Source organism: Apostichopus japonicus, chromosome 21, assembly GCF_037975245.1.
Source record: "Apostichopus japonicus isolate 1M-3 chromosome 21, ASM3797524v1, whole genome shotgun sequence".
NCBI lineage: Eukaryota > Metazoa > Echinodermata > Holothuroidea > Aspidochirotida > Stichopodidae > Apostichopus > Apostichopus japonicus.
The window spans coordinates 18,875,268-18,903,174 of NC_092581.1; the positions used below are offsets into that span (position 1 = coordinate 18,875,268).

Sequence of the window (27,907 nt, forward strand, 5' to 3'; positions counted from 1 at the left end):
GAGTCTGTATATTGGTACTTGTATTGTATAGACTAATAGTGAGTCTGTATACTGGTACTTGTACTGTATAGACTAATAGTGAGTCCGTATACTGGTACTTGTATTGCATAGACTAATAGTGAGTCTGTATGTTGGTACTTGTATTGCATAGACTAATAGTGAGTCCGTATACTGGTACTTGTATTGTATAGACTAATAGTGAGTCTGTATATTGGTACTTGTATTGTATAGACTAATAGTGAGTCTGTATATTGGTACTTGTATTGTATAGACTAATAGTGAGTCTGTATATTGGTACTTGTATTGTATAGCATTGGTACCTTTACTTGTACTCAACCTTGTGCATTTGTACTCGTAACATGGGGACATTTATGTACTCGTAAATCCACGCTGGTGTAACTCGTACTACAAGTCTAGTGTATAATACCCAACATTACTTGTACAGGCAGTCATCGTTTGTATGGGGTTGAAGTTTTTTTTTTGTTTAAACAAGCCAGTATTGAATTACTCTTTTCCCCCCTCCATTTATTGATAACTCTAGAATAAAACGAACAATAAACTTCACACTTTCATACTAGATGCTTCAAATTATATAAACGTCATAAAACAATAACAGTTGTTTTAAGAAAACATCACAATGGATCGAACGAGATTAATGGAACAGAGGATCGCATGTCCCAAAGGCTTGTTTAAGCTGCATGAAGTTAACTTTACTTTTACTAGGATATCTATGTTGTGTGTACTTTTTTTACACTTATTGTAAACTTAAAATTTATAGAAAAAATCCGCTACAACAGGAGAACATTTATTCAATTTACATTGAATGAATTACTTCATTACAAAGAAAATTAATTTATAACTTAGACTTTATACAGTGACACTGTATCGCGATAACTGCCACAGGTATCACAGAAATCAGCTATTGGGCCGGTTAGCATTGTGTAGTAACGAGGATACCTGTGCAGGGAGTGTGGTGGTGGTTATCGCGGGGGGGGGGGGGGTGGGGGCGAAGGGGGTTTAGTATCTTAAAATTACCACTCGCCTTGAGTTGCGTAATATTGAGATCTCGGTATAAAGAGGTAAGGTGTACTTTAGTTTTACATTCCCATAAGCTACTTTTGGCGTTCACCTTGAATTTCTCGCAACTCATGTAACTGTGTGAACTTCTGCGACCAACATTATCCCTGTGACGCAGTTCATGACGTCATCATCAACAGTAAAATAGTAGGTGTTTGTTTGTTTGTTAGCAGGTATAATACTTTTATTGAAACATATGCAATTACTATATATATGATCACCTCATGCTAATAACACATAAATACAAACAAGAAGTAAATCGTGTTTACTAAATCGACTGTTTCCAGAAGATTTGATTTAGTTTGTGGCATGGCGCCATCACTTCAGAATTTACGTATTCTGAGCTCACAGTCCAACTGACGCAGTTGTACTTTTGCGGTATAACAAAATTGGATGCTTCAGAATCTCAACCAAACGATAAAAATAAATGAAGGAACAGTTTTCTTGCAATCTACGATTACTACGAGCTTACGACATCCACAAAGAAATGCGCAACTATAGAGCAAGAAAGTTAAAATGATTCGTGTCCATTCAAAACAGGACATTTGTGATAATTCATGAAATTGATATGTGCAACAACCGTTGCACCTCGGTGAAGTCGTTAGAGTTTAGAATAACGCCAAACGCACACAAGACGCTGCGTAGATTTCTCCCCATACTGACTGTTCCCTCTCATCTATTCAGGGGCGGTCTTGCCGGGATCACTGGGGATGGGGAGGGGTGGGGGGGTACATGGCCTTCAGCTTTGCCCCCCCAAAAAAAATAATCGAAAAACGTTCAGATACTAGAATTTGTAATACACATTGCCCAGATTATGCATTTTGTCTGGAAGTGGTGTGCTAATTTGTGAATATGCTCCCTCATAGTAACCATACGTTTCTCGCTTCAACACTTGGAGAGTCCATTGCTTTATACTTACTTTATCCTGTTCCGCGACTCACTTTGCGTGGTTACGAACTTTAAAAAAAAACGAAGATTAAACAGAAATCCCTTTGCTTAGTTTAATACATTTCGGACAAACTGATTACCGTATGCTGTTCATATCTTAATGTTCGACAAGTTTAGGATCAATCTATCAAAGGTTTAAATAAAAACAAACAGTTATACGAAACAGAGCACATTCTCCCCACGACACCCCCTCCCTCTAACACCCCCTTCCCCGTACCCAAACCATCCCTTGATAATTCGATTCAAATTCCTGCTTTTACTACTTTGTCAATGTCAGAGTTATACGAGAATATAACGATTTTAACTCTGATGCTAATCAGCTTATATTTTTTGACAAACTGTTATTTATTTCTTCAATTATTTCTGCTATGATATAACAGCTTAACCTATTGCTAGCCTTTATCTCTCTTCCTATTTGACGAAACAAATCACTAGCATAACTTTGAATAATTTCCTGTCCCTTCTTTTTTCTTCTTTGAAATTTATTAGAATTGTAGTTAGTTTCTTTCTTACCTTTTACTGTTTTCTTCCCCTTTTAAAAAAATATATTTTAGTGTTTTTTTTTTTTTTTTGCTTATTGAAAATAAAGTTAAAGATCAACGATCGAACGGTGATGGTTTTTGAAATAGTTTGCCCTGTTGGTGGTTCCACGGTTTCCCTTAATTAGCTTCGAATTGAAAGTTAATTATCAACCACCTGCCAGGTGGAAGACCAATAACAATACCCCTGTTGCTAGTCTAATCCCATTATGGGTCACCATTGCGTTCCGTGGTAGTTCGCGATTATTATTCTTTTCATAGGTTTGGGCTCCTGATACACTTTCAGAAAGACGGACCGTATTTTGGCTCGCCTTTTAATTCTTCTCGGCGAGCCGGGGGCGGTGGAAGGGGCGAACTTCCAAGTTCTCTCTCTCCACATCTCACTCTCTCTCTTTTACGATTAGGTTTGATGACGAAACATCGACGGAAGGGAAACTTTCTGCAACCTTAAACAAGAAAATATCACAACCAGTACATTCACCTTTTCATTATAGATTGCAAGAGAGAGACAAATTTAAAATGAAACAAGTTTTAGAATTGTTTATGAAAATAATTGTAAATAATATAAACCCACTCCCCCTCCCCCACCCCCCTTAGAAAAAAAGGGCCCTCTTTAGTTAGAATTCTGTCACATTTAATAAAAGTTGTTCTTTATGAAGCAAAGTTATAACAGACGAGAGTATTAAGAAAAACAATACAATACAGACCGACTGTGGTCGACGTATTTAAAAGAGTAATAAATGAAAAAAATATTGAATATAGGAAGAGTTTATTATCAGCCCGATGAGTTTAATAAATGAAAAGAATTGTGGAGGTGATGACGGGAATGAACCAATTAATTGTTTGTTTTGGGGGAAGGATGGAAAGAGGATAAAAAAGAAAAGAGATAGAGAGAAAAAAAGAGAGACAACGAACCGCGAAAGAAAATAACGAGGTAGGGATGTAGGAGTATAGTATTTATTGATGCAGAGTTCAATGCCAATGGAACGAAAGTACATATGCGATTTGCAACACTAGAAAAGGTTTATATATATATATATATATATATATATATATATATATATATATATATATATATATATATCAATATATATATATATCAATATATATATATATATATATATCTATATCTATATATATATATATCTACATATATATATATATCTATATATCTATATATCTATATATCTATATATATATATATATATATATATATATATGTATATATATATGTATATATATATATATATATATATATATATATATATATTTCATCAAAATGCCATTGAAAGCTGATGCCAGATATATATATATATATATATATATATGTATATATATATGTATATATATATATATATATATATATATTTTTCATCAAAATGCCATTGAAAGCTGATGCCAGATATATATATATATATATATATATATATATATATATATATATATATCTGGCATCAGCTTTCAAAGGCATTTTGATGAAAAATATTCCGTGCTTGAAGTATCTTATATTCGGCAAATATATTATTGATATATTGATATTTATAAACCCCTTTGCTATTGAGTAAACTCTTAAAAACGTCGAAAGAAGTGGCAGAATGACGTCATCAGAAGTAAAATGCCATTGTTTTTTATATTATATGAATACCTTGATTGTTATTATTTGTACTAACGAATACAGGGTCATCACTATTTCTTCAAATTTTATCTTGCTAAAATATATATATATATTTAATTTATCCCCAGGCATGGAATTGTTTTCATATTAGCAATTTGTATTTATCGGTGTTGGCAAATGCTATGACGGTAGTAGTTAATTTGCATGTATATTGGCAGGTCAATATGGCTGACCATTTTGCTCATACATTCTAGCATATTTGAGGGACAAAAAATGGCGAACTGTAAGAGGATGCTCTAATGAACTGAAGATTGAAAGACTCGATAGCAGCTGGTTATGACGTAATCATTTCCCCCCTCCTGATGCCATATACCCCTCCAACACCCAACCTTTCCCCTTCCCACACTCCCCTAAATTCCACCCAATTCCACCCATTACGTCCCTCACCCTACCCAGTCCGACCCTATACCACCCTTATACCCCTCAGATTCACTCAGTTAATTGTTAGCAATGTACAGTATCTACGTAAAAGCCCTCGTCTATGGCAAGCCATGTGGGACAAACACTGCATAATATATCAGCGTATTAATCGTAATTTATACGCGTATTAATTGGAATATATACGCGTATATATTATTAGCCAATCATATGGCCCAAATATATCCGCGTATTAATTCGAATATTTACACGTATTAATTCGAATATATACACGTATTAATTCGAATATATACACGTATTAAATAGAATAAATATGAGGATTAAATCCAATATTTCACGGATTAATTAGAATATACACGAAAACACATTTCCGCTCTTGCTGTGTACATATACCAACGATAAATGTTTTGGCGGGCTCGCGAGATCGCTTCATAAAGCGAAACTTTACACATGTACAACACATATATATTCGACTTAATACGCGTATATATTCGAATTAATACGCGGATATATTATGCGGTGTTTGTCCCACATGGCTTGCCATACTCGTCTGTGCAAAGGAGCCAATACACTCACTTGTATATACCTCTAGACACGTTACGTAATAACAGTAACAACTTCCCCAAAGACTCGTTCTGTGCAATGTATACTGTACGAGTACAACAGGATGTGCACAATCCTCCTTGATATGAGTACAAGTATATATACGAGTACAAGGATCTAAGCACGAGTACTTAATCTTACACTAAAATCTACACTGATTTCCACAATGCACGAGTACTCGAGTACAAATCCATGAGAACGAGTACTCGAGTAAAAATCCATGAGAACGAGTACCCATACAGGAAACTATACTAAAACACGATTACGAGTACAAAATCTTGCACTTAATTCTATAGTAGATTTCTACAATACACGAGAACACGAGTACACATCCATGAGAATGAGTACTCGAGTACAAATCCATGATAACGAGTACCCATACAGGAAACTATACTAAAACACGACTACGAGTACAAAATCCTGCGTTTAAATCTATACTAGATTTATACAGTGCGCGAGTACACGAGTACAACTCAATGAGGACGAGTACTCTAGTACAAATCCATGAGACGAGTACTCGAGTACAATCCATGAGACGAGTACAGGAAACTATGCTAGAACACGAGTACAATTATGGATTCACTTTCAGTCTATCTCTAGGTCTTGGTACTCTTACTATGTTAATGTATCAAGTCACACATTTAAAAGCTGATCTTTGTTTCAAAACTAAGTTGGAATACAAACGGACTTTACTATAATGTGTACAGGGCATCTGTATAGTAACACGAATAATAAACCATGAACCGAACAGACAATTTTCTTGTTCATGTCTAACTGTACCTGGTGAGTTCAAACATATAGAGGTAGGTTTAGTAAAATCCAACCAAAGCTGTGACAAGTCCTGTGATGAGACGGAATAATAGCCATTAAGTGAACAATGACGTATAACTGTATTGTACCAAACCTCACATAAAAAGGCTACTTTTTTTGTAAACCCCTACGGGCACCAAGAAATGGGAACTCTATTAAGGCAAAAGTGTTACTTATCTCTGAAGAGAATGACCGATGGAAGCATTTTACTCTGATAGTATTAGATTTTATTTCTCGAAAAAGAGTAAAAACGAAAGCGTCTGGTCAACATTGTAAAAGATGAGAAAAGAAATGATCGTTAGAAGATAAAGAAATCCCTTGAGATTTTAGATAGTTACTTTACATGTATTATCTAAGACTTGTGGTTGGTTGATTAAATGTTCTTTTAAGTGGAGGACCCCATGAAAGGGGGTAAAACACCAAAATCGTATGTTTGTTCATTATATAAGTTATTGTCTTCTTTGTTAATTGCACATGTCGGTCACGAGGTTAATGGAGTTGATATATTTGTACAACGATATATGTTTACTAAAGAGTAGAGAAACAATATATATATATATATATATATATATATATATATATATATATATATATATATATATATATATATATATATATATACATACACACAAACTGAAGAATACGGTATCCAAAGATAACGAGAAAGGAATTTGTGTGTTCGTAAACAATCCAATCTTACCTGATTATTTTTGTGATATAACTGTTTCCATCAGCCTATTTATTCCCTGCAACCGTCATTAGTAGGCCAGTTCACCTTAAGGCCATTCTATTATCTATTAGGGTGCTCCCTACAAGTTTCCGCTGTTGTTTATTTGATCGCTACTTTGAGTTCTAAATCTGTCTTTTTATTTCGGAAAACATTTCGCACCTCGACTATATAATCACATGTCTCTTTTCTCGGGGTCCCTTCTCTCCGTGATTTTAATTAGTTCCTCAAACTTTCTAATCAAAACACTAACACCTTGTCTTTATATGTCTTAAATAGTTTCTTTCCAGAGATCATTACCCGGACAAAAACTCGGCTCTTTTTATTCCTTTTCTTTTGTCTAAGTTTTAACTCGTGATAAATTCGATACAACATCAACAGTATTCAGCACCTATTTTAACTTTGGCGGAACCATTCTTTTATTCATTCCAAACTTCTCACGTATTATAGCGGTGGACAATAGTATTTACTCTTCAGCCGTTTCTATTGTGATATGTCGAGTTCGCAGAGATATGAGAACACTGTAGTACAATGTGGTATAATAATTGCCTTAAGTAGTTCGTTAACACATCCTATCAAGCCTTTGCTATTTCTCAATTGAGGCGGAAGATCATCCAGTTTAAACCGAAGACTTGGTGGATTATATCGACAGGAAATAGTACGAAAGAAAGAACAGGAACATGCAACGGTTGAAATCTTTAAAAGACTAAAGAACTATAACCGTTCTTCAGAGCCATGAATCGTCATCAGAGACACCGACGGTGGCCCTAAACGTTCTAATCTAGCAAACAGCATGACCGTTTATTTCTTGATAATACGACAGGAGACCAATATTGTATCTTAAGTTAGGCTCTAGTTAGGGGGGGGGGGGGATGAGTTGTATTTTATTCCTACAATTGTTACAACCCAGTTGACGCACGCCAACAATACCGGTTTTAAATCAAGTAAGCACGGTATACCGTTATACATTAAACCGTGGTGCAATCAGATATATATATATATATATATATATATATATATATATATATATATATATATATATTGGTGTGCGTGTGTGTGTGTGTGCTAAGGGTTCGTCCGTTACTCACTATGAAATATATGTTCGTTAACACTATAATAGCAATACAAGGTACACCAACACGAAGTGGTTATACTCTGCCTTTTGATTAAATTAAAATTGTTTGGAAACACTTCTTTATTTTTACTCACTCACATGGGAAAACGAATAATTTGTTAAAAAAGTGATTACACGGGTTTCCCTTTCCCCGAACATTTATCGTATACCACCCTGATCAAAATAGTGTGTTATCTACCAGCTGCTAAAACAAGTCATAGAGCTACGTAGGTTTCATTCTGTAATGTAAAGAGCAAGCAATGGTTCTAAATGAAGCACGTTTTTAGTTGTTTACCGATCGCCTACAATGGGATGGTCAGGGAATTAAACGGCTGGTTAAAAAAGTGACATATTTGTGCATTAGTGTCTAGGCGAAGTTTTCAAGTACGTATGAAATCAGAGGGGATAACACAAAAAAATTGGAAACCTCTCGAAAGAAATTTTTGTCATTGAAATGATTGAGAAGATGCGAGCATGTGTGTATGTTGAACCAACACAGTTCATTCCGTTTCTCGCGGTGTTCAAACATTGTATAGTACCGCACTCCTTGTACGAACTGAGGCCAGCCACTTGTAAGCGATGTATTTCTATACGTAATATGAATTTCACTATAAGCCCAGAAGAAGAAAAAATGATCAGAGATTTTCATATCAAAGAGGAGAGTGAGAGAGTGTGTGTGTCGTTATGTACAACGTAGCACATATCCCAACCTATAACATGGGTTTTTTTTTTAAGTATGGCGCACTTTAGAGATTAAACTCGCAAATTTGATTCACTGTTTTATATATTTCTAGCTTAAGTTAACAACATATAAAGCATATTTTACGTATTTGTCTCAAAAAATGAAATAATAATAAATAATAAAAAAGTAAAACAAAATAATAATTTTGTGTGTGTAAAACTCCAAGTAACATATATTTCCAACGAATACATCTTATTGAAGTGTTGAAAAGGAGCACAAGAGTGTTGATAAGTTGATACCTTACTTATTTTATAGGATATATATATATATATATATATATATATATATATATATATATATATATATATATATACATATAATCAATTGATACTTTGTTTTCATAAATCATTACTTTGGGAACGTCATTTTGGTTATTGCCAAATATAGAAAACCAATCACACTGGATTAATTCTGTATATCTTTTAATATTTGCATTTTGTAAACCGCTTCTTTTCGTTTTCATACTTACCTATTCTACAGTTTTCCGACAAATAATTAAAATCCAATCATCAAATCACATGAATACATATTTAAAAAATGGAATACTCATGAAAAACTTTAACGACATAATTTTGTTATCTTATTTTTATTGAAATATATGATACATAAAATAATTATTTGATTGTGTTTATGTCAGTGATCTATATGGTCCTTTACCACCTGGGTTACTTTAATTTGATATTAGAGAAAACATTTTTTACTTGTAGCCTAATATTCGTTTAGTATTGTGATATATTTATGTTTTTTTACATCATCAGACTTTCAAGTTCTTTTTGACATAAACAGTTTAATTTTCGTTATTTACACTTACCCACATTTAACTCAATTAAAGATACTCTTTGTAACATTTTAGTTACCGACACCAGTCCGTCTTTGTTAATTCTGCTAAATTCAACTTTTGCAACAAAAACTACCCGTGTGTATAATTTCAAATGATTTTGTTTCCTCACAAAAAAAAAAAACCCAAAAAATTACCAAAAAAAAAAAAGTCTCAAGTCTTGTGGTTTAGAGAAGAAGAACTAGAAGAAAAAGTTTCATTAACTGTCTAAAGCTAAACACTGGCGCGTGTATAAACGACAGCATTGTGCTCTTCGACAACAAACTTTGTGTCCTCATTACAACTAATCTCGGCTCTTTCTTCAATCTCATCTCCTCCATTAAGCATTCAGAGAGGAACCATTTAACAAAAGCGAAGAGAATTTGACAACATGACTGCGGCTGTGTAAGTTACTGTAATTGTTCCTATACTCTCTCCATCCCTCTCTTTCTTTCTCCCTCTTTATCTTTTATCTTTTTTTCTTTCTTCTCTGCTTATATGCCAGCTATAGTATAGTCTCCGTGACATATGTTCGACTTTTTTTTTTTGGCCGTGTAAAACCCGTCTATCATCAAGCAGCAACCAATCACAACATAAGACCACGCCCCTTTCAACCAAAAACTGTTTGTTCAAAATATACGCACAATAAATGCTAGCTTTTTAACTCTGCCAGTTGAAAAGTGTTTCAAGACAGTCGAACTACTCTCACAAACCCTTACACGTCAGTCAGGAAACACTTTTTTTTATTATCTTCTTGGCTTTTTTTTTATTCATTCAGAAAAAAAGGGTCTGCGCTGGTTTACTCTGGTTGGTGAGCTCCGACTATTTTGCAAGTCAGATCAGGGTTGAGGTTTTTTTTCCCGTTGCAGTGTCGTGCTTTGTAAGCATGGAGCCCCAATTGACTGTTCACAGTAACAGCGGTGAGTTCAGCCCATCAAGCTCGCACAGTTTATCGTCAAGTTCTCCGTCAAGTTCTGCCTCTTCGCTGATGGTCACATCGAGTTGCGGGAGTGACACCCATGCCTCACCGTCGGATCATTACTTAGCGATGCAAGGGCAAGTTAATGTCATGTATCAGAAATACGGAAATGAATTTCTTCAGCAGGCACCAGCTAGTGCCATGAATGGACTGAGTTTGGCCCACGCAGGCGGACAGTGGGCCGTGGCCGGTTTTGGTGCACCGACTGCTAGCCACGCAGATGGCCACCCGGCACACCATGGACATTGGTCTGGTATGTCGGCGACCCTTCTCGGACAGGATGTTAAACCATCTCTACAATCGAGAGAAGATCTCTCTCCAGATTTACACCGTTCGAATCACGCTCAAAATCTAAACGGATGGAGCACAGCTGGTAACGCTCATGTAACTATGCCTATGTCGTACGCTCTATCAATGACCACGAATTCTAACCATGCATCGCTAGGACATAACGTCCCGACTGCGGCCACCCATCATGCAATGTACGGGGCAATGAACGGCATGGTCGGAGGAACACACGGACAGTATAGCCACCAGTACGGCATGCACATGAACGGAAGTCCCCGGGGTGGCATGACAGGGGCCCACCACCTTGCTCTCTCAAATGGGCCTAGCTCGGTCATGCCAGAACCTCATGAGGATGAGGCACCTTCTTCGGACGATCTAGAACAGTTTGCCAAAAACTTCAAGCAGAGACGAATAAAACTGGGATACACCCAAGCTGACGTTGGGCTTGCGTTGGGAACTCTATATGGAAATGTGTTCAGTCAGACCACCATCTGTAGATTCGAAGCGCTACAGTTGAGCTTCAAGAATATGTGTAAATTGAAGCCACTGCTCGCTAAGTGGTTAGAAGAGGCGGATTCGACTTCGGGATCGCCGTCTTGCTTGGATAAAATCGCAGCCCAAGGCCGGAAACGCAAGAAGCGGACAAGCATAGAAGTGACGATCAAAGGTGCGCTGGAGAATGCATTCCTAAAACAACCGAAGCCGTCAGCGCAGGAGATATCGTCGCTAGCGGACAGCCTTCAATTGGAGAAGGAGGTCGTGAGGGTTTGGTTCTGTAACCGCAGACAGAAAGAAAAAAGGATGACCCCTCCAATTAATGGCCTTGATGGGGAGGGAGATGGTACCTCGGATGGGACGCCACCACAATCGGAAAGTATGATGCCATCGCCACCTGCGTCCACTTCTCCACCCGTGAAGGTTAATTCGCTGCACTCATCACGTGGTCAACCTCTTATGCACAGTTTAGGGTCACACTCACAGGTAAGATATTTGTTTCTGTTAAAAAATTGCTTATCACCCCCCCCCCAACCCTCCACCCCGACCCTGATAAATTATCTTCCCTTTTTGTGTTGTAATTTAATTCCATAACATTCAGTTCAGTTGTCCCTTCCTGATTAATAGTCAAATTTATATTAATTTATTCATAAATCTATTTTGTAATAATAATAATAATATACAGTTTGTATAGAGGAAGTTTTAGTTCGGCGTTAATTCATATCAAAGTGTTGATAACATGTTGCTTTTCTTTTTTGTAATTACAGTTGATAATACATATATAACGCTATAACAACACAAACATCAATAACATGTTTAGACAAAGTCTAAAAATAAGAGACTGCCTGTTTTTTGCTTTTAGTTTACAAACAACATTTTTACCACGGCACCTTTTTAGCCTGCTTACACTACAGATGCGATGTGTGTACCAACATAACAAAAGCCTCGTTTTTGTTGTTGTGGTCTCTATTAAAAGAGTGAAGCCTTACGCGTTAATCAACCTCTATTTAAGCTACATTGTAAACGAACCCTCTTTTTTAAAAAAGAAAAAAAGGGTCTATTGATCTAGCGCCGTTAGAAACATGCTGCAACTCCCATGTCGCATCTCCGAACAAAGAAGATACTATACTGTATATAAGTAGTAACTGCTCAGAGGCAAAATGTATACACCACCACTACCACCAACAAATAGTTATTATTAAGCGCCAAAGGAACCCAATTTAAGACTGTAATATTGTTTTAGGGATTTCTCACCTAAGGGCTAGTTAGTTTGTTGATAAATCATAGGTTGTTTCATTACGCTACGAGAATTTTATCTTCTTTGCTAAAAACCTTAGGCAGTTATTTACGGTAAAAGACAAATTTGAAAGTAAAGTTCACCATATTTCGTTTCAACGATAAGTCGGTAAAAGTTATTAAAGGACGGGCAAAAGTACGGGCAAGCATAAATTTTGTCAATGATGAGAAAATAAAGAAAGAGAGAAATATAAAATAAAAGAATAGAAGAATCTGTAGTATATACTGCAGAAGAGCTAGAAATATAGCAGAGAAAGGGATTATATCAACAATAAAAATGATTGGGTTCAATAGATACAGTGTAACTATTCTATATTTCTTACTATTGAGTAAAATTATCAATAAAACGCCCCCAAAATAAATATGGACAGAGTTGTTATCAAATATACCTATGAATAAGCGACAGCACGCTTAAAAAGTATATTTATATACTTGTGTACATATGAATGATTTCATTAATATTCATATCGTGTACGCTCGCCTGTAATATCGATTAACTTGTTTAATTTGAATCTAATAAAAATGTTATATACATAGGTCGTATTTCTTTTTTTATTATAAGAAAAAGACGATATTTCTATCTACAGATTGAGAGAGAGAGATAAAATAGGACACAGTAACAATTACTGCAATGTGAAACATGATTTCTCCAAAGAGACCAGCTGGTCAAATTGTGAATTTTTTTTAAGTAATATGTTCATCGATTACTTCATTTTCCAGGCATTACACTTTTAATCATTATTATTTACTGCTCAATAGTCCTATAAACGAAAATTGGAAAGTTAAATTTGCAGTGATATTTGATATCCATTGACAACGTGCTCGTTCATAAACAAAATACTGAAATAGCATTTCTGAAATACATATATTGTAAACCTTTTTAATTAGAGAAAAATGGATCCAATTTTTGCTTTTGTGCATAAGTTTGTATTTTGTATTGTTCTTTGAATATAGATTAACAAACTAGGAAGGAAAAACTGAATTACGTTTTATTGCACCAACCGCAGTTTTGGCTTTGTTTTCGTTCACTGGGGATTTTTCACGGTTGGGTGATACAAATAACATAATTTTGCCTGTTTTTCGTTGCATTTGATAAACGATTTTTGTTTAATTCTGTGGCAAAGTTTCCGGCAACATTGACTTTTTATTGAAGATAGAAGAATGAAACAGAGAAAATAGATCAATTTACTCAACCAAAAACTAAAAAGTCCTTAATTGCTAAACAATACATTAATTTGGTGTAATTAACATATTTCTGCAATTATTTAGACAAATATCTATGATTAGAACCTTCTGTCTATTTATTATAATAACCACTTCGGAGAACGATAAAGAGGAATCGTAAGCCTCCCCTTCTCAACAAAAAAGAAAACAAAAAACTTGGACACTTAATTTTCACGAAAATTATGTTATTATATAACTTGAAACCTTTCCTTCTATAACAGTAACCAACTGCTTTGGAATTTTTGTGTAAAATTTCAATTTTAGAATCTTTAGAATCTTTCGATCTAGAATAAACTGTAGAAACAAACAAAACAAACAATAACAATAGCAAAGTTGGCTAAAAAATAATATGTAACAAATGCTTTAACTTCAAATTTCCTTTCTCCTTTCGTGATATAATATCAAATATTGGAAACATTTCAATCAAACTTTTTGGTTTTCCCTCAACGAAAAATCGAAGTTCAATGCCGAAAATTTAATTGAAAAAAAAAACACACACAATGATTTATAACAATAAATTTGCTTATCAATCCTGATCGGAAAGATAAAATTTATGTGAATTATTCCACAATTTGTCCGCGAGGCATACTAAAGACATCCATAATTAAGTTTGCAGTCGCAAGTAACGTACTATTTCTCATGTGTTGTACCTTGCATCATTAATATGTGCATATCAATCAGAGAAAATACAAACACGCGCTTGTTATGAAGTTAAGGTGAGAACACCGGCTTCTGAAACACAAAACAAACAAAAAAATCAAACAAACGGAATTTAAGCAAAGGCTCACTGAATGATCAGCTATTTTGATAATTTTGTCAGTTATTTCAATCACTTTTTTTTTTGACTCTATAGGCATTTTTTGTTTTTTGTTAACCAGTTTGGATTGAAAAATTCATTTACATAAAATGAAATTCCCGTATACATAAAAGAGAAAATAAAAAAAGTCTAGAGGAATAACTCCATATATACACAGGGTAACGATAATGGTTTAGTTTCCCTGTGTGGTAGTTTTTGTTCATTATTGTTCTTTAATTTGGACTATATAATATATAACTGGAATTAACTTGATCCAGTTGACTCCGTAGAGAAGCAAAGAACTAGAATAAATGATAAACAAAGAAATGACGTTGCAGAAAATAAGTAATTTAATAAAATAATTAATTAATACTAAGAATAAAAAGTCATTCTAAATGTAAAGTGGGGACATGTGTATTCAAACAAGTTATCTTTTTTCATACTTTGAAAATTAAATCTAGTTGTGAAGGTATCGTCATATTTGCTTTCGTCTGTTCATTATTTCAAACTACGGTCGGTTCTAAAATATTCCCTCTGTAAACAAATAAAAAGGAGGGTGGGGAGGGGGGGGGCTAAATGTTGCAGATAAACTAGTTCATATTAAAGGTTTAATCTTCATAGATTTATCATTCAATAGACATAATTCAAGATGTTATTGATAAATTTGAAAACGGTTTATTTTATATAAAATATTAAATGTTTGGAATGAACGGAATCCCATTACACAATAAGTTATATAGCGTACTGTATAATATATATGGTATGACATAAGTAAAGATTATTCAAAGTACTATATTAAGCCTTTTCGTAAATATATTCTGGTCAGGAAAAAAAATCTATTTAGTTTCGAATGCTATGGTTATATTATTTTGAAACCCCCAATAAAATTGAAAAGATTCGTAGCACATTGACTCAAATACTGTATTCCTACACACAATAAGCAACAATGAATTATATCATTATATTGTTACAATATATACAAAAAATAACGCTTTTATTTAAGAGGTGAACTTTACGCTTAGTAATATCGGTAATTACTATTTCTAAAAGAAAATGGAAATTTCGCTACTGATTACCGTATTTGAAAATTGTTTTATTTTAGTATTACAGAAAAAAGCAACTGTTTAACAATATACACTGTTTAAAATTCAGAAATAAAATATTAGGCATATATTCATAATATTATATCGTTTATTTACAATTGCTTTAGAAGCCTAGATTTCCATATCATTAGGAAAGAATTATTACCTTTTAATGATGCATTTTGTAATGTTTTAGTTTAATAAAAGCAAACACTTGAGCAAAAACCTAGGACCAAGCAATTCTTTGTAAAAAAAAGTCAGAAAACTGCAGTTTCAAAAACGTTTTAATTTAGCTACAATTAAAAAGAAAACAAATAAAATATAGATATGTTATTAAAACTAATCTTGACTCTATCAAAATGTCTCTGTAACTAGGATAATGTGTGCTATTGTATTGTCAACATTAACATTTACAAACAGTCTCTTTGTGGTTTTCGATTTAACAAAAGAACTTATTAGTCTCGCTTTTGTTGCCAAATTACTGTTTCACTTTGAAAATAATACTCTATCTATGATCATAAGGAAAACACAATATCGATAAAAAAAAATTGCAAAACTATAATTAACCCAAATTAAAGAAATTCTTTTACTTTTAAAACTCTTCAGCAGCAAATAGTGGAATCTTTATATATTTGTAACGCTTCATACTACTTTACATCATGTATTATTATATTTTATTTAATGTTATTTATTTACAGAGACTGAATTACAGTAGTATACAATAGAACACATCAAACTAAAACAAAAGAAACTATATACAATATATTTTTATAAATATTTGTGTCACAAAATATTAACCCATTGACTAATTTTCGAACAAGCCATCACACAGATTCTCAAATCTGTCGGCGTTTTTCGTCTTTGATCTCTGATTTGAAGATTTTTATCGATAATTTTATGATTATCTACACCAAAGGTTATCCATCTTCGCACACATACACATTGAGACAGACAGAGATTTTTACACACGCAGGCACAGAAATCAGTGTTACACACATACGCACATGGTTTGCTCAGTGTCGTACGCTAACGATCTGTATGACACAAATTGGATCTGTGAATAAGTTAAATACATGGAGAGCTAATTCGATATGTAAACAACAGCGGCAGCTTATTAGCATTCAGAACACATTTCAATCTGTTTGACTAATCGATCATGTACAGAATTTCCAGTCAGTAGTACGGTACAGTATATATGGAGTAGGCTTACTTATGCGATGTGTATACTGCTATGGGTAGCAGTAGCGGTATTTAGTATGTAGACCTATATCGCCTTTTGCATATTCATGAACCCTGTCGCGTGGCATTGTATTATGCTTACACCTCATTCACTATATATTGCAAAAGTATCTATTGACAATGTTCTGGGGTTTTTTTACCAGCGTGAAGTCGCATGTAGTGAAAAGTTTAATTTCAACCGTTTTTAGTTTCCTACAGACGATTGGTTATTAAACATCATACAGTAGGGTTGTTCCTTAAAAGTTTAAAAACAATATAATTGATATAAAAACAAAGAAACAAAATTAGATCAAAAGGAAACAAAGTAAATATAGGCGTTTTTTAATGAAGTGTTAAAAATGTTATAAATGATTTATTTTTGGAAAAATATTCGTCATTATGTAAACGAAATAATAATATCAAAGGAAAAATATAACCTAAGTCGAGGTAGTACGTGTATTTAACATTGGTGCGATATCAGTGAAATAACTACAGGAAGAATCACGTGATCACCCAACCCGTGTTGACAATATTTGTATTATTAAAAGTAAATAAAATATGAACAAAAAAGACTAAAATAAAAGGCAGAAATTGATCTGCCTTTTTTTCTTTACCTTTCAAACAGGAATGTCAGTGTTTTAGTCATGATCATTTATCTTAAGTAAATTTATTTTTAGAATTTTATTGGTTTCTACTCCATTCTTATGGTAACATAGTAAGAGATTTCCGGGCAATATATTCCTTTCCTTTCGCCTTGCAGTTTTTTTTTATTTTCCCTGCCCTTCATCTACCCAAACAAAATGTTCATTCTTGTCTCTGGCTCTGTTGATGACTCAGAAACGCCTCCTCCAACGCGTATAAAGAGACAGACCTGTTGCTCTCGTGCGTTCTCGGTTTCATTTCAAGATGAACAATCCGTACACAGTTTACCGTCACTGACAAATCATTGCATGTTGCCTTTACACAAGCCGTGTCTTCTCCGTCGTTTGGATTTTCTGAGGGAAAACTAAAACATTACAAAGTTATTTTGGGAGGAGTAAGTGTATATATATATATATACACACACATATATATATATATATATGTGTGTATATATATATATATACACACACACATATATATATATATATATATATATATATGTGTGTGTATATATATATATATATATATATATATGTGTGTATATATATATATATATATATATATATATATATATATATATATATATTTCTGTACACTTGTATTGTATTCTGACTGAAGAATTGAACAAAGGAATCCCAAGTCCTCGGACGTCCTTTGAAAAGAATCTCCACGTCCTCGGAAAAATTCTATTGTTAAGGGATATTGTACGTCCTCGGAAGAATTCTATTGTTAAGGGGTATTGTACGTCCTCGGAAGAATTCTATTGTTAAGGGGTATTGTTAAGGTTAGGGTACATGGATGTGAACAATGGAAAGAACAATGGGTTGCTCAGTCTGAATGTAAAACTTGCCCATGTGTGCGTTGTGTTTGTATCTATGTTTGTGTCGTGTTTTTTCTATTCTTATGAGTATATTTTGCCATTGCAGGAAAAATGCATGTATTCGGGGTAATAATAATTTAGTATAATTTTCTCTGCAGACGAGGAAGAATAAGGGACGAATAAGAACACTAATACAATAGAGAAATCTTTTAGTCCATGTTCACATTGCTGACATAAATTATCGTGAGCTACGCTAGCATTGCACGATTTCTTTAACGATATGGAAATATAACAAATAACCAAATCTACAGAAAATGGTTAATTTGTAGAAGGAAATTGAGACGAGTTAGGAAATGGTTGAAAATTCACGAATGAAATAACTTCTGTTGGACTCACGTGTCAACTTGATAAAAACATCAATGTTTTATGCAGATTATTAACTATTTTACAGCAATATCGACCCACATCCCCACCCAACCATCTCCTTCTACCACACCTCCTTCCCCTCCCCTTCCCCCTCCCCTTCCCATAAAAAATGAGAGGAAAGGGAAAAGGGGTTAATGTCATCACCCCATGGATTCCAAACTGTTTCTATCAGTCACATTTGAGTCATATAGACCGTGTTGCAAGTTTCCTATTCTCTCAAAATCAAAAAAGTTCATGACAAATTTCGTCAACAATTTTCAATCCCATGGCAGATATTAAGTTAACTGTAATTACAATGGCCACATCTGTATGTGAAGTTTAAAAAAAAAGGAAAAATCAAAGAGGCCCATGCCGCCTTAAGGGTGTTACACCGATGTTGGAATGAGATTACAACACGAAACAGGACACTGATAATGAAACGACTGGCTTGTGAAGGTTAAAGCCTCAGGGCATACTTGTTGGATTGATAACTCATATTTGTCGCAAATTGAGTTTTTCTTTCTTTCTTTATTCCTAAATTCTTGGTACACACAAAAAAAAACCTCTTTTGAAATAAATCTTGTTTTATTGACAATTTTGTTGATATAAATATGTTACCTTTTGAAAAAGAAAACACATAAAAGGTGCCGTTTTGCTTTTGTGAAAATCGAAAGGATGATAATAATAAAAAAAAACTGCTTTAAGAATTATAATTGCATGCGAATTGGTATATAGTCATATATAGTCATTACCAATAAGATATCCACACTGTTTTATGTCTATAAAAGTAAAGTAAAGCTTTTAAAATGTGGCATTAAGTTTGGTAAACCTTGAGCCTTTCTCAATTATGTCAGATCATCTGACTTATCTGACCTAAAATTTTACCTTTCTTTGAATAACTTCAAGTAACAAATTCTTTGCTTTTCTCCTTTCGACGTTTCCTCTCTCTCCACCTCTTTCTTTCTTTCATCTTTTTCTCTCTTAGTAAATGGTTTTCCTTGCGTGTTTGTTTGAACTTTTAGGAAGAACTAGGGCTAAGGATTAAAGACAAAGTCAACAGCTCTTAGAAACGATTTAAAATTGTCAGGAACCGTAGCACTCCATAATATTACTGACAAACTGTCTGTCTAGATATGTTTTGTTTCATGTCTTTGTATATGTTAATTCATATCCATTTTTTCAAAGAGGAAAATCTTTTAAATTGGCCCAAGATTGTAGTAAGCACAATTTTGGTTTCTAACATACAGAAAAATATAGAAAATGTTTTTGTTTTCTTTTTATTATTGGAATATCCTTTTAAATGACAGTTTTAATTGGTTCGTCTTAATTTCATCTTTAATGGCTTATTTTACGTTACATTCAGTATTTCGTGAATCTGTTAAAAAATAATGATAATAATAATAATAATAATAATTTACGCGAAGAAACAAGTTTTCTCGAAAAATATTATGGTACCGGATTTTTGTGGATAATTCATGTTCGTAATGATTCGTAGCTGGTGATAATTTTTTTGAGTTTAGATAACGAATTTTTCATATTTCTATTGATTATTGACACACGGAAATACTTTATTTAGATTCATGGGTAGCAACAGAGGATCATCATCTGGTCCTATGTCTTCTTTGTTCCGTTTATACATTATAATAATACAAAGTTTCGACGTTTCGAGTAATAAAAAAAAAACCTAAAAATCTTGTTACTCGTATTTTGCATACAGACATATACGCAGTTCGATCTACGGTTCCTTTTCTTAGGGTCGGAAGAAGGAAATTCATCTAAATTTAAAAAAAAGAGTTTCATTTATATTATGGATCAGGTATTTGATATAAATATATATATATATATATATATATATATATATATAATATATATATATACGCTTTATATTGTGTTACGTTACGTTACGTCTGATTACGTTTGTCACAACACTTTACGATACTGCATATTGATATTATACCAGTATATACCAGCACGTTACGTTGCGTTTTCTAACGTTAGGCTGTGTAAACTGTAGCATGTTTTGTTACATAACATTATGTTTCATTGACTTATATGGAACGATGTAGCTTTTAACCTTTTATCTTTGCAAAGTAATGATATCTACCAGGTTAACCGATTACGACTGATTTTTACTTAAACTGTCCACATCGTACCGTGCATAAAATGATTATCTCTCGACTATCCAGTTGCTATATAAATGATATTGTTTCCATGATCAAGACTATATGAAAACCAATTTGAATACCCGATAAAATGTGATCCTATTTTTATCCGCCAACAATTTCCATATTTCACGGAATGGTAATGCGACACTTGGTATAAAAGTGTTTCTTTTTCTCCGAGTTAATAAGTGCTTGAAACTAAGTGTAAATCATTAGGAGGATAATTCAATAATCCGCAATGAAAGTTTTCTTTAAATAAAATCAAAATGAAAATTACAGACAATAAGTTATCCTCAGCGGTAGGTTGCATTTTGCCTCTCCAGATTAAAAACCCAAATTACAATAGTTTCTTTATTTCAACTGAATTAATCAATTATTGATGTGATACCAAACATTATACTCTCTCATTTCCCTATTATTTCTAAAAATCGCAATTCGTTGCATTTGTTTTGTATGTGGTATTTTTGTAAGACGTGTGCATATCTCTTAATACTTGAACAATACGGTACAGAACAGTGTAATGTCTCGTACAGGTTCTACTATATAGCTATAGGCCTGCAATCTTCCCTTTGTTTTTACTTAAATGTTTGAATAGTTTTTTTTTTAGTCAAATCTTTTTGTCGGTCGGGTGGTACTGTAGATGAACGCCCCATCTATTCCTAGCCTCTAGATGATCCATCATCGATAAAATTGTGCTAGATTTTACCGGAAACTAACTCATTAAGCGGACCGTGAAGTCGAAAGATCTTAAAAACCAAGCAGTCGGCTGTATAGTGTAGGATGTATATGTATACCCTGTACGTTAATGCTAATAAACCTCCGTGTTATACGGGTATTAACTCTAATTAAAACACTATACAACGTCTGCGAAACAACGTAGGTTGTAAGCCCTCGAATTTGTGTGTGTGTGTCTGTGTGTGAGTGAGTAACTGGGTGCGTGCGTGGGCCTAGGTTAGCGACGTAAAAAGCTATCTTTTTAGATTTGTGATAACGTTAATTCCCATTTTCAAAGTTCAACATTTCCCTCTGTACAGACTGGTCACTTCGTGCTACAGGGATGTGAACGATAACTGCGCCAATTGTCACAAAAACGAAAAAGTTGATATGGTTGCAAGATTTAGCAAGATGTTTGCGTCTAATTATTAGTTTAATTATGCAAAAGATAAGACCCTCCCACAGGACGGTGTCCTATGAATAGGTAGCCGTCTTCAGTAAACGCAACCCTCCCCCCATCCCATAAAAAAAATCCCGTGCACGTGCCTGTAGATATACGAACTGAACAGCCAAAAATTGTTGGGAAAAAACACATAACAGTTCCTAGAAAACTGGTGTACAGGACGGATTGATAAATTATGGGTTGTAGTTCAACTAATATTAACACTTTGAAAAGTAGAAATTAGAAGGCACGTTTCGCTATTCTTTGGTAAACAAAACTTAACAATTCTCAGCGTAGCCTCATATGTTTTATATCGACGCTAAACATACTTCTATATAGCCTACACGAGTTCGTATTCATACGTATCTATTGTGGTTATTTACCTCAATAAGCAAAACATTCGCATTCATGCGAGTCTATATTGTGATTTTTACACAATGTGCAAAAGTCCATATTTGAATAAGAAGATTTGTTAACGTATAAACATATGATCGGTTTTCTTTGTTCATGATGCTTATGATTGTAAATCATGAATTATTCAAAGGTTGCAATCGATGGTGGTGAATTTATCGATGGTACCAAGAAGTCATATTTAGACGACATATTTTGTAAATAGAAAGCGAACAGAACTCACCAAATGTAAAATCGTTAGACTGTTTACATAGTTTTCGAATTAAAATTTTAAGAAACCGATACAACAACGTATCTTATTATAGATATCACGACATTTGCAACAGCTGCACAACTACAGATGTGCTTATGTAAGCTCATAAAACCGGGGCACAGCCTGTAGTTCTATCTGTTCAATACAAGAACTGACCTGATCATTAAATTATTGGTTTTAAGACTGAATCCATTCCCTGTTTCTCTCCTTTAGGTTCGTAGAGTTAGACAATATATCAATTTATCGATTTGTGTGAATATTGAAATCAACAACTTTTTTTCAATTTGAATAAGCGCTTTCGTAAAAATTATATCAAACGAATGAAAATAGCCATTTAACATTAAACTGAAGCCCATTTATAAAAATTTCCGCTAGTTTTAGCCTATAGTCTCCATATTGTCTTTTTCCTCTGTATTATCTCCTCCCAATCCGATTTCGATATTCGGTATCAAATCTGTCTCTGATCTTCAACTGCCATGATTTTTTTGCGGTGGATTTGCTTAAAGGGTTATTGGAAACGGTTTTTAGGTTATTCGACTTTTATATGTTCTATATACATCAGAGAAAAATCTCTTTTACCAGTGTTTAAATATCATGTATATTTCTTCCATTCGTAGGATATACATTTCCCACAAACACATTAATTAACACAGTTCTTTTAATGCTCTCTATTTAAATATTGTAACAAAAATATATTATATATATATATATATATATATATATATATATATATATATATATATATATATATATATATATATATATATATATATATAATATATATATATATATATATATGTATATATAATGCGATTTTCAAGATACATTTCAATGGCATAATAAACTTTGAACTTATTTTTTTTACAATATTTAAATATATTTTTTTGGTTACAATATTTAAATATATATTTAAATATATATTTATATATATATATATATATATATATATATATATATATATAAATATATATTTATATATATATAAATATATATTTAAATATATATATATATAAATATATATATAAATATATATATATATATATATATATATATAAATATATATATATATATATATATATATATATATATATATATATATATATATATATATATATATATATATATATATATATATATATGGTAGGATGAGATATTTGTGCAACCATACACATACACACTAACAAAGTCAGAAGTAAGCCTCTTAAAGTTCTCACAGAGGATATAGAGACGCCCTGAGAAGTCCATCCATCATATAATTTCCCCATCGTTCGACAGGCACCAGTCTTTGTCGTTTAACATGAAACGTAATCTGAGAAGGAGACGAGGAACTCAGCGAACACTTCTTTATAATACGAGTCACATATTTTGGGCTGTTCTTGCTAAACGATATAACTTTAAAGAGAGTTGGCTATTTTCAGACTAAACGTCTTTAAATATGCATTTTTTAGTTTTTTGTTAGTTTTATGGGATGTATAGGGACTTAGTCGCGTCACGGTGACCAGATTGTAATGGCCTAATAGTATCCACACATAATTATTTGATTACTCATCAATCTTATGACACACATGGATCCTGTCATTTTCGTTCACATCTGATTATAGCATATTGATTGGTTTTGATCCAATCCAAATAGCAAACCTATCCCATCTTTAGGTTATAAAGTTGTTGTTGATTATGGTAATTTAAAAGAACAATATATATATATATATTTTAACGGGCATCTTATTTCCTTTAAGGGTAAAAAAGGCAAGCATATTCGACGCAAAATACCATTTCATCAGTTCTATCCTATGTAGCATTCTACATTATCTTTGGTTGCCAAATAATAATGATAATAATAGTTAAGTATCCTTACAAGTTTTTACTTTAACACTCAAAGTTTAATATCCATGATTTTGAGTTATTATGGATATAATTTGCTCTCGCTGATGAAAAGTCTCTTTCAAAAAGCGAAAGTTGCAAGCGGTATTTTTCATACAATGAGTTAAGCACTATAGTTTCTTGCTATTTATCGATTCATTTAACATTAATTTATTTGTCTGCAATAGCTAACTATATTGCATCTCAATAAATTGTTTTACATTACTATTGCAGTGACGATAAAAATAAAAATTGAATGGAGAATAAAAAACATCAACATAATATTTGTTGATACCCCCTCCATTTAACTAGTAGTTGTCATGGTTACAACCATTGATGATATGTGACCATTCAGTTACATGATGTTTTGGCTAAGAGGAATATTCCAAATGTTGCCAATTTATAACAAACCAGGCTAGTTTAATATATTTTTTTTGGCGAGGGATATGCAACTAGAGTTTAGTTCGTAAATATGTATATATCTAATCCTTACGAGAAATACCGCCATTTGGCACAAAAGTGGATGATAAATTCCTGCTGTTCACTTTTCAGCCATTTTTCTGTTGCTAAATCGTTTTAGCTTTCTCAACCATGGATACAGTGTATAGCTATATATAACATGCACCTAAATATTGGCCTGAAGCAAATCTCATCTTTTCTTTTGTCATATAAATAAGGGGAACAATAATCATAAGTGACAGATTTTTGTTAGGAACCTATAATTATTCATCAAAAGTAGAGTTCTTCACCCTCATCTTCTCTCGACCAAGAATGCTCTGAGATGCAAAACTTGGACTGTGAGAACAGCATGCAGAAAATTGAGACGACAGAAAAACCCCAAAACACATAGTTATTTCTCTGCCAGGTTTTTATTCTGTGAAGCTTTTTTCCTCTCTCTCTCTATATATATATATATTGCGATTTTTATCCATTAGTGACTTTTCCCCTACGCATTTGGCTATACCATGAGAGTCTAAACTGAACAAAATACTGGCGGCACCGAAGTTCAAGCAAGGATCACTTACCTTCGTAAGAAAGCCAAAAAAAAAACTAATGTCCTTGAATTTTTTTCGGCTTTATACCTGGGACACGAATGGCAAGTTCAAAATGCCCCTTTTATCTCTATGCATAGTTGTTGGTTCTATTATTAATTTCACATCCCACGAGGCACTCCGCGTACCTGCCTCAATTAGTTCCACTACATAGCTATGGGAGCTCTACACTGTGTTGTCGAGAGCTTAGTCGTGCCCGGGTAACTGATTAGCACAAGCATCCAACCTATTTGGTTGATGAAAGATTAATGAAACCAGGAGTAAGTTTAATGTTGTGATAGATAAAAACATGGAGAAAAAATGTCGTATATAGTGAAAACGACATAAAAAAAATCCAAAATCGAAGAGGAATATAAGATAATGATAAAAAAGAAGAAGCGTTTCTTCATATCTACCAGCGCTTCGCATAACTGAATGTTTGAATGAATACAGCCATGACAAACAAACAAAAAACAAACAAAATGGAACTAGGAAGTGGGATGTACGGAAATTTACAGGAAATATTAAATTTTTAAACAGCACATGTGAATGTTGCTAAAGAAAGACGAAGTTATTATAATGTGTGGAATCGGGTTTGATTTTGTTGTCATGTTTTGAACCCACCGACTTTCTTCTGTTTTGATGTAACAAATTGGTGATCGTATGAGATAAAATTGTAGAAAGTATACATGTTTCTTTCTTTTATTTCTAGCGGTAACCGACTGTTGATTAAAAGAATATATTTTGAAATTGCAAAGATTGATAATTCACTCTTTGTGAGCATTTCTTCGAGAAATGAATTTCACTTTTACGGAAGAGTGGCTTCACTTAAATTTTAGTTCTAAACAAGAGAATATTTTAGCTCTATTTTGAAGCTCAGTTTGAAGGATTCTACTCTCAGAAAGTAGTGGATATTACTCCTACAATAGTCAATATCAAAGAGTGAATTTTCACTCTTTAGAATTAAGATTGTAAGGTAATGATTTTGCCAACCCGACAAAAGCTTTGCATCATAGCGAAACCAAAGGATATGAATGTAAATTTCGTCAGAATTTAGAAAGTCATTTTGTAACAACTGACTGACTTTTTGTGCGAGGAAGACAAAAATAAATAAACTGATAATTTAAAATCAACGCAGTATCAAAACTTGACTTAACATATTTACTGCAATGCTTTCTCATTCATAGAGGATGATGAATACTATGTTATACTATACATACAGACACACAGACAGACAGACATGAACGCATACTTATATAAACGAAAATTATTCTCAATCACAGATATACTATGAACTGTTGATTATTATAATTATTATTATAATTATTTGCGACATCCATTCATTATTTGCAGAGATAATCATATATTGTTCACAACTAGTATATGTTACGTCTATCCAGTGTGTTCGTTTAGTTTGTAAGTCGTTGTCAATTACGCATGCGCAGGGTAACGTTTGTTCCGATTTAATTTTATCAACATTTTTTCCCCTTTTTCTTTTGTTTCATACAGGTGTCCTGTTCTAGTGCCGATACATCGCCAGTTCACTGCGGACGGGGTTCGGTATCTCCACCGGTAGCTCATTCACCACTTAATCCCGGTTTATCCCACCATCACACCACCGTCACATTGAATAACGGCCACTACAACTCTCATCACAGACAACATATCGCGGTACAGGCCACGCAGTGAAAAACACCGCGGTAGTATATTGAAATGAATTTGTTTGCATGTACTTTACGCATGCGTATACCTCCATCTGTCCATAGAAAGATTTTCAGTATAGCCTTTGGGCGAAACTTTCTCCATACATGATTCTGTGAGTTTGCTAAGCGATATTTTGGTTAAATATTAGGTGACGTCACCGATTACGTTATCCATATCATGGTTGGAAACATTCATTATTATGTGGACCTCCGAAAACTGACTGAAAGAGCAGAGCAGTTCGTGCTCTCTGAAATATATTTTAATAAGAATAAGTCATTTCCATTTTTCTTTTCACATCGATGTATATCCCAAATGAGCTTCAATGAACAAGGAAGAGTAACCATTGAACCAATGTTTATTTGATTCGTGACGTCTTGTTTAGTGAGTGACTGAGTGACGGTTTCTACATCGAGTCACAAAGAAAACCAAAAACACTGTTTTTCTGTATAGCTGTTTACTTGTATTTGCATAATAGTTAAACTCTTTAGACATAAAAATACAAACATTTCTTCTATACGTTTAACCTTTGAGGAAAGAAAAGCAACAAACAATGTTTAAGTGAAAGGTATAATATCTCGGTAAACTTTATACTGTGTAGAAAAGGGAATCGTTTATTTATAAAAAAGAAAAGAAAAAAAGATCAGACCATAAACTA

General features: G+C 33.3%; 1 protein-coding gene across 1 annotated transcript; it reads left to right on the forward strand.

Annotated features, from left to right (window-relative positions):
* Positions 1–10,119: 10,119 nt before the first annotated feature.
* Positions 10,120–27,792, forward strand: LOC139963004 (POU domain, class 3, transcription factor 2-A-like). The gene is made up of 2 exons (XM_071963455.1): positions 10,120–11,678; positions 27,058–27,792. Exons 1-2 carry the CDS (start codon positions 10,317–10,319, stop codon positions 27,235–27,237), a joined length of 1,542 nt encoding a protein of 513 aa, XP_071819556.1. The 5' UTR covers positions 10,120–10,316; the 3' UTR covers positions 27,238–27,792.
* The last annotated feature ends 115 nt before the right edge of the window (positions 27,793–27,907 follow it).

Bases quoted from the DNA above. Each gene is read 5' to 3' on its own strand.
- LOC139963004 (XM_071963455.1), top strand. From the start codon at position 10,317: ATGGAGCCCCAATTGACTGTTCACAGTAACAGCGGTGAGTTCAGCCCA. The intron at 11,679-27,057 runs GTAAGATATTTG...TGTTTCATACAG, and splicing joins GTTTAGGGTCACACTCACAG to GTGTCCTGTTCTAGTGCCGA.